General features: G+C 40.7%; 1 protein-coding gene across 19 annotated transcripts in view; it reads right to left on the reverse strand.

The window, feature by feature from the left end:
* Positions 1–1851: 1851 nt before the first annotated feature.
* NFIA (nuclear factor I A) overlaps positions 1852–9081 on the reverse strand; it is a 350804-nt gene continuing 343574 nt past the window's right edge. For all 19 annotated transcript variants that reach the window (XR_012057082.1, XR_012057083.1, XM_030278568.4 and 16 more), the window contains one exon: positions 1852–9055. Coding sequence is in view for 17 of the 19 variants with exons in the window: in XM_030278568.4 (XP_030134428.1) it covers positions 8979–9055 (77 nt within the window). In the remaining 2 variants the exon portion in view is untranslated. The remainder of the gene's footprint in view (positions 9056–9081) is intronic.

A 9081-nucleotide genomic window follows, 5' to 3' on the forward strand; every position in this document is an offset into this window, starting at 1 on the left:
CTGCGTCTCGAGCCAGGCTGACACATTTTGATAGTGATAAATAATAAATGGGATTTATTTCCTTAGATGCTGATGGAGACCTTTTCTCCCACAGGAAGAAAGAGAAAGCCAGAAAGCTGGAGGGGAAGAAAACGTGCAAGGAAAGGAGGGAGAAAGCAGAAGGTGGTGCCTGAACCCTGGACAGGGCTCACTCCACTCCCAGCATGGCCATCATCCTTGTGGGACAGGGTCACCCCTTGCACCCCTCGTGCTTCCTCCTCCAAACCCAGGGCAGCCTCAGCCAACACCCTCAGTAATGAAGGGTATAAATAAATAATAATGAATGATTTTTTGGGAGGGATGGACAAGAATGGGGCACGGGCAGTGGTGAGGAGCAGTTGGATCTGATGGGCGACACCTCCCTTTGTGCTGCAATGGCACTTTTTAAAATCAGGTGTTAATTTTTCTGTGTCTATTCATGCAGTGATGTACATGGGTGGGTGCCTGGCCCTCCCTCCCATCCTGGTATCCCCCGTGCTCACAGCCAGTGCTGGGAGGAAGCATCCAGCTCTGGCAGCCCCATGGGACAGGCTGGCCCACACCTGGGCTCACTTCCAAGCCCACAGGACACCACCGACACCATTTGGGCTGTTTTTTGACCAACTGGGACAGCGAGCACAGGCTCAGCACCCTCACCCCCCTTCTTCCTCCCTCCTCCCAGAGCCTGTGGGGGTGAAAGGGGCCAGCGCTGTTGGCAAGCCCTGCCTGGGGTACTGTGTTTCCTTTGAGGACAGATTTGGCTTTTCCTTACAGTCTGGTCTCCTTTATGAGAAAAAAAAAAAAGCCAAATTGAACAGGCTCCAACCTGTCCTCAGCTGCCACACCATGCATTGCTGCCAGCACTGCCCACATGGGAGGCACACAGCGAGGGGCACAGACAGGGCTCCCCCCTGGGGACGGTGACATTAGACCTGTGCCCACACTGACCCTCCCGCCCAGGCCTTGTAGCCAAAACCAAAACTCTGTGGAGGTGTGAGAAAGGAAATACCAGCGGTTTATGTGTGTCAGGCACACATTTGTTAGAAAACACTCATTTCCCCCCAAATAAAATGGAAGAGCTGGTGTTGCAGCTGGTGCTGCCTGGGGAAGGGCTGGGGGTCACGGGGTTCCCTGTCTGCTGTCCCCAAGGACAGTGGCAGAGCAGCACCAGCCCCTACTCTTCATTGGCCTCAGTGTCTGCTTTTACACAGAAAACAGCCAAAACGGCTTAAATGCAAAAAACCCCTTTCTGCAAATACTAAATTCTGCAGGTATCTTTTAAGCAAAAGGTGTTGCAGAGTGAAAAACTTCGAAGGAAACTTTAAGATTTGTACAAAAAGCGTAATTTTTGTCTATTTCTGTACCCAGAGCCTTGCAGAGAGAGGCAGCTCTGCCAGCAGCTCCAAGGTCAATCCCAAAAGCTGTGGCTGTCCTGGGGTTCCTTGGAAATGTGGAAATATTTTTACAGTTAGCTACATTTAAAGATGCATTGTAGCATTTGCAGCATTTATTAATCTCCTGGATCTTTCCTAGGTGTGCTTCGTCTCTTTAATTTGTAATCTGCAGAGATTTACTGACGGTGAATCCGATATTGCGCGAGGAACGATTTTGTGCAATGGGACACCAAAAACACAGGGAAGAGTGGCCAACGTGACAAAAGTGACTCGATTTAACCAAATAACCCCATGATTTGGGATGAAGCTGCTGCCTGGGAGCCTGCCCAGGCTGCAGGGCTGGGGCCAGGAGAGGTTGATGCCCGCGGTGGCGATGCCCACGGTCCTACAGCCGCAACCCCACCCCGTGCCCGGCTAGAGTAAATAACAACACGGCCTGTTAGCATTAGCAATTTTTTATTTTCCTTTTTTGTTGCATAGGAAATGCAGTACTTGCTTCCAGTAATTGTATTGTAATGTGAGAAGGTGGTAGCACTAATGGTTGAATACAAGAGTTAAACTAATCCACACCAGCTCAAAAAACCTGCGGAGACTTAGTTGAATAAGAATGGATGCCCACAGTGATTCTCAACCAATTACAATTTTTTTCACAGAACACAGTAAAACTAAAATGGTAACTATGAGAGTCAATACAAGTATACTAGAGGCACGAGGGGCCTGACTCATAAAAAAAAATGAACACGACATGGTATTAACACGGGTGTCAAGTGAATTTGCAGCAGATCTTTCACACGGCCGGTGGAAATTTTAGCGCCTCAAATCTCAACCCGCCACCGAGGGACTGGGCTAGGCTGGGGCAGAGTTCGGGAGAACCCGCTCAGCCGGCCAAAATGGGAGATTTCTCCTTGATTGTGTTTCCCAAGAATTTTGTGGCCCTGTCCCCAAGGCAGCAATTGCAACAAGGATGAGCGGCGTCGGTGGCGATTGCCGAGCCAGGCACTCTCGCCCTACCATGCTCCGTCTAGAAACTCATCTTCGTTTTGTTTTTCCCCTCATATTAATTTGTGGATGCAGATAAAAGTGTGGGGGGGATTTCACCCAACACAATTGTTTTTGTTCATGCTCGAGCATAGAAGATTAACTAAGTGGAAAATAGTCTTCCCTAAAAAAAAAAAAGAAAAAAGCATCCAAAGTACAAAAGTTCACATTGCGGGCGAGCGCTCGCCCCGACGGAGGGTTTCTCTAGAGCTCAGAGGTAGCGATCGAGCGCGTTTTGTTCTGGTGCGGACAAGATCTTTTTTGTGATCGAGTCGCGGTGTCCCGAGCCCCCGGCACCGGCCGGAGCCGTCCTTCCCCTTTTCCTCCTGCCCACCTGCACCTCTGGGGCTCGGAGCATGGTCCTGCGCTGCCTCGCCTCCTCCACAGCCCCTTCCCACCGGTTCCTGGTCTCCGCGGGGCTGGGGAGGCGGAGAGGGGAAGGGGAGGGAGAGCAGGGCCAGCGGGGCTCGCCAGGGCGAAGGCCACCCTCAATTTGGAGGAGAGGAGCCCACCAGCCTCCCGTGTTAATAGCAAAGGAGCTTTTATGAATCGGGCCCAAAGTTTTGTACAGAGTTTGTTTGAAGAAAAATATTGCAACTGTGCATGAAACTAAACAACCACATGAGGTTTTTTTTTTCTTTTTTTCTTTTTTTTTTTTTTTTTTAAAAGGGTTTTTTTCTTTCTATATGAGGAAGTCTGGTGTGAAGAAGGGTCAAGCATGGGTACCTGGTTCACCGCTGCCCATTAAGAAATCTCTCGCAACATGAGCTCGGTCTCATTTGTGGGTTTAAAGGACTGTCCCTTCAATTTGAACTGTTCTTCAGAGCAAGCTCTCTGAATTCTTAGGGTAGCTTTTCGAGACGAAAATCTTACCAGGCACGGATTTCTGGTCTCAAACACCATGTCCTGCCCTCTAGGGAAAAAAAAAAAAAAAAAAAAGAAAAGGAAAAAAAAAAGAAAAAAAAGAAAAAAAACCCAAAACACAAGTAATACTGAATTTAAGTAAATGTATACCTCCAAAATACTGAAAACACCCCAAATCAATAAAGACAGAATTTGCGTTCTCAGTGAAATATCTTTAAACCTATCTGACAAGAACCAAGTCAGAAAAAAAGACTAACATAACTTTGAGTAATATTCATACAGCTACTAAGCATTATGGAATAGCATGCATTAATATTGTACGGTTATTTTACATCACCTATATCAGAAGGTTCTGACAGACAGCGAAGGCTACCGGTGTAGAAAAATCTTACTTCAGAAGAGCAATATAATACAGATTTCACAGGCACTACATTTTAATATATCAGGTATTATGCTGGTTTTCTTATAATTCTTTCTGTCCTAAAGCTGGCATTATAACAATGACCGAAAAGGCAAGGATCGAAGTAAACGGAAAGTAGATACCAAAGTTGATATATTCTTTTCTTTTTTTTTTTTTTCAGATAGATTAGTGCATAGTTTTCATGCAGATAAACACTGCTATGCATTTACATTGTTGGAAAGCAGAGTGAATTGAGCCCAAGTTGTCACATTTTTGTAAATCATTTTGCCAGCCTGTAATAGCACCATGTAATGGATTTGCATTAAACATTAAATTGATTTCAGAATTGGTGACACAGTATTCACTACAGTTAAGTGCTATGGAATAGCTTCAATGTTACCTGCTATATATCAAAGCAATTTTCATCCCACTGCTTTTTTATTGGAAAAAATAAAAGGAAAATGTACTCGAGACTAATTAGACTATTGCGCAGCCTTGGACTTGATGATGGCATAGCTGGGTTTACTGTCAAACAGTAATACATGCATTGACTTCAAGACAAAATTGGCATTGTAAGCTTGATTTAATGAAAATCCTGCCTAGCAGGCAGTGTTAACTTCACAAGACCTGCCTCCGACAGACCTCATGAGGTTGAATTTGTTATTTATTTATTGTTTAGGTGCCATTGAAGCTCTCCTTACATTGTCATGCCGGTTATGGTTTTAATTTTGTTCGATGGAGGCCTTCTACCAACAAAAAAAAAAGAAAAAAAAAGATATTTCCAGAGACACAATGCAAAGTACAATATTAACTGACATTCTTTAAAAAAAAAATAATTCACCACAAGGAAAAAAAACCTGTTTTAGGCTATGTATCTGGGTTTTTTTGTATTTTTGTACAGTAAATATTTTATAACACTGTTACTACAAAGCTGCAAATATACGGAACAAAGAGAACTAGAGAAAGAAAAAAAAAATGTTAGAGGGATTTTGCATATTCCTGTGGGCTGACTGAATACTGTGGAGTTGAGAAAACTTGATGTTTCTTTTCCCCTTCAACCTTAAGGGGAGGGGGAACAAGCAACAGAGACAAAGTGTACCATGGCTGCCTAAACTTGAAGCCCGAATTTTTTTTTTTTATTATAAAGGAAGAAGAATAAATAATAATGGCATTGCTGGGGTGTGCGGCATGAGAAAAGCAAGTGCCCTCGCTCAAAAAAAAAAAAAAACCCAAAAATTTAAAAAACCCGAAAAAAGACGGGGAGGGGGAAAAAAGAAAGGAATTAACTTGGGAAAAAGTCAATTCGAGCTAAGCCATCCCATGGGCTTTAAATTTGGGTGGGCGGGGGTGGGCACAGGTCAGAGAATTTGTGCGTCTGACAGTTCTGGAGAGAAGGAGGCGGGGAGGAAAAAAAGTTGTTGGGCTCCGCTGCCCCCCGCACGCCGGGGCAACCACGGGTGGGCAGCTGGGTGGGTGGGTGGATGGAGGGATGGATGGATGCCCCATCCCTCCTGCCCATCCCTGCTCGCCTCCCCGCTCCTCTAAAGGAGGACTAAAACACTGTTTGTTCTCTACACCTGCACAGAACGGAACTGCCGCGTTTCCTGCGTGAGAGGAAGGTGAACGCAAACTGAATTTAGTGTGTAATACTTTACAACCCCTGTTGGTTAACACCCTTGACCTCCTACCTAATGTTTTAAAGCCTTTAAAACATTTTTTTTTCTCGCAATTCTGCTCAGAGTTCCCTAACTTTAGCGTCATCAAACTTAATATGACAAAAATACCTTCAAAAATACAGCATACCTGTAATGTCCATTTACAATGGTTCTTCAGTAGCCTATACTTCTCAAGCATAGGAATATGCTATACCATTGAGAGAAGAAAAATAACTGTATTTAAATACATACAAAAAAAGGAAACGGGAAAGTTTTTAACTTAAATCCAGTTCCCAAAGGAAAAAAAAAAAAAAAGCAATTCTATGAACGCTGCCTTTATAACGAACAATCAGAAATTCCACTAAGCTAATTTGACAGAAATTTTTCCTCATTTAAACAACATTACAAAAGTCCTGCATTATAAAATAGGGTAGAATAAATCAGTGTAATCAATAAAACTATACAACATACAAATTACATATCTTCTGAGTGGGCAGTTTAATTCTCTCTCTTTGCAGCCATGACTACAACATGCTCACTAAAAACAACTAACTGCCCAAACTATTGCTTAGTTTGTTTTGTTTAAAAAAGGGTGCAATTTTATTGTATATACAACCAATTTACTGGTAATACCTTGTCTCATAGCAAGGTTCTGACAAAATGTTTGTCTAGGCTTTTTTCCCTTCACTGTGAAGCACTGAAAGCTGCTATTTTTTTTTTTTTAGTGCACATATGTCTTAATAAAGTAATGCCCAGCTAAGTGCTATAGGGAAGGCAAAGGATGCTGGCTAGAGGATGTGATACCATATACTAACAATCACACAATACAATAGAGCAAAATGACTACTCAACCACTTATCAGACACATATGAAAATCCAAAACATTTTATTTTTTCCTTAAATAGAGAATAACCAGTAAACAATTTTCAGAACTTGGAAGTTTAAAAACGTGCATATAAAAATGGGCATTATATACTTTTATTGAATGTGGATTGATTGCAGTCTGCTAATAAAAATGGGTGTGGGATCTGAAGAAAAAGGAAGTTGTTTTTTTTTTTTTTAAGGCTTGCTTGTGAAAGGAACAGTTGTAAAACAAAAATTGCTTGAAGCAGGGTTCAGCTTAGTGCTTCACAGTTTGACTGCTTCTCTAAGAAGAGCCCTTCCTGCATGTGCATTCAAAAATCACAAAAGTACAAAGACAAACACCTAAAACACACTGCGTCAAGTGCAGCACCAACTTTGGTCAAATAAAAAAAAAATTAAAAGAAAAATTAATAATTGCTAAGCTTTTCTACATGATATAAGCAGGTATTGCATATTTTCATATATCTGGGAGAAAACAAAACAAAAAAAGGAAGACTCCAAAATAAAAGGTAAAATGCAGCAACATCCAAAAATACTGATAATCTAGCATCTACAGATCTCAGAATAGCACTGCCACTGACCATACAGGACAATAAACACTACTCCTATCTGCGGAACAACTAACATCCTATTTAATTCTAGATGTTGGAACTGACAATGGCTGACATAAAAGTCACATTTACAAAAAGTGTCTCCAAATGCTTGACTAGGGAAAAACCCCTTTCAATATAGGAACATGTGCAACAATTCCACAAATAATCGCTATCCAGGGCAAGGCACATTGATATGGAATTTTTTTTTTTTTTGTTTCGTGCAAATTAAGAAAACAAAACAAAACATCGTTTCAGGGAAAAGATGAGGAGCAAAGTGTCTTCCCAAGAATTTCAGTTACTTGATTGTATAGGACAGTAGTAGAAACCCTTCTGAAGGGTCGAACAAACATAGTTTAAAGGCAAGTGCCTGGAATAGGGATTACAATATTGTGTCTTAATGCACTCTACTTTACCCTACATTAACTATATAAAAATTAGTTACTAACACTAGAACATGCAGAGACTTTCTCTGATTAGCTGGACTTGCCAACCAGAACGTATATATATGTATAGTATAGGAAACCTTCTTAAAGTTGCATGTGAAGCAAAGGGGTGCTCCGCTGTCTGATAGAAAAAATCACTTGCACTCTTTTTTTTTTTTCTTTTTTTTTTCCTTTTTTTTGTACATAAGATACAGGACGTTTGGGGTCCAAACTTCTTTTTTTTTTTTTTTTTTTCCATTTTCTACTTATTTGTCTGTTTTTTTTCTTTTTTTCTTCTTCAGCAAGTGCCCTTGCTTTGAACTGGCATAAGTTGTAAGAAGATCAGCATCGTTCGTTTCTGTAATGATTTCTTCACAGTCCAGAAAATGTACCAGTTCAGGGACACAAAGGTGTTTTACTTTCTGGACCGTTCGCTCTTATTCCCAAGGTGTTTGAGAACTGATAAACCCTATATTGCCGGAAACACGTAAAATTTGTCAGAATTGGCATAATCCATTATAGTGACTTTTAGCTTATAAAATTAACAGATATTATGATTTCATTTTAGTTATGTGCTTTGATAACAGAAAATGATTAATTAGCATTTAATGTAGTTAACATATTGTGGTAAAAGCACCATTAGATTTGTTTTTTTTTTTTAATTTTCCTTCAGTTTTAAAGGGATACAAGTTCAACAATAAAAAACATAAAAAGCAAAAATAGCTCCCCTTTTTCTTGCAAGGCTGTTTTTTACCCCAATAATTTAGAGTCCTGGGGTGGAAGGACTTGGAAAACAAAAATAGAATTTTCAACAATCTCTATCTTACAAAGATATTTAGCTATCCAATGAAATTGCACTTTACTCAATTCAAAATTCGATTGTTTTGATTGATTCCTGTCAGTTTCTGTCAAAACAGACCAACTTCCCCATTTCTGCGTGAATTTTTGTGTAATTGTTGAAAATTGTTGAAAAATGTTTTTTTTAAATGTAAGTGCAGCATTTCAAACTTTTTTCTTTTTTTTCTTTTTTTTTTTTTTAGTGAATAGTAGTAGTTTGATGTTTTAAATCGCTCTGCAATCGAGTGGAAAAAAATTGTTGACAATGCTCTTATGGTTCATGTTATGTCTCTAAGTGCCGACTGTAAAAAAAAAAAAAAAAGAAAAAAAACCCCAACAACAACAACAACAAAAAGAAACCTGCATTTTTTTTTTTTTCCCCGATATGTTACAGAAAAAAAAAAACATGCTCTATGTCTGTCCGGTAAGTTATATATTGCAGAATTCAGCTACTACAAAAGTTATAGTTTAAGTGTGTTTCATGATTTCTCAAGAAGTCTCACACCTGTATGGGAAAATCCGATGAGGATACTGTAAAACAGTTAGGCTCCATATGGAAAGTGTGTTACAACAGCGAGTTGGTAAGCAGCAGCAGAGGCTAGTTCTACTCAGTGTCACCTAACGCTTACACTACCAATGAAACACTTCAAAAGTTATGAAGCCCAACCATTTCCAGCACCATATGAGAAATTACAACAGTCCTAAAGTTGTCTAAAAAAAAAAAAACTTAAAAAAAAAAAGAAAAATTAAAATCAAATCTCAAGAGAAAGTTACGGCCTTTGCCATTCAACCATAACGTTTGCCATTTCCATGTACGAGTTTGCTGTCGGTGTCTGCTCGCCTCCCCTTCCGCCGATGTGAAGTCGCTGCGCTGCGTTGCTGCTGCTTCCGTGTTACAGAGGTGGGAAGGGGTCTGGTGGTCTGTCCGGTGCGTGGTGGGAAGCGGAGACTTTTATCCCAGGTACCAGGACTGCAAAAAGAAAAAAGGAGAAGCGT

The sequence above is a fragment of the Taeniopygia guttata genome, chromosome 8, assembly GCF_048771995.1.
Source record: "Taeniopygia guttata chromosome 8, bTaeGut7.mat, whole genome shotgun sequence".
Taxonomy (NCBI): Eukaryota; Metazoa; Chordata; class Aves; order Passeriformes; family Estrildidae; genus Taeniopygia; species Taeniopygia guttata.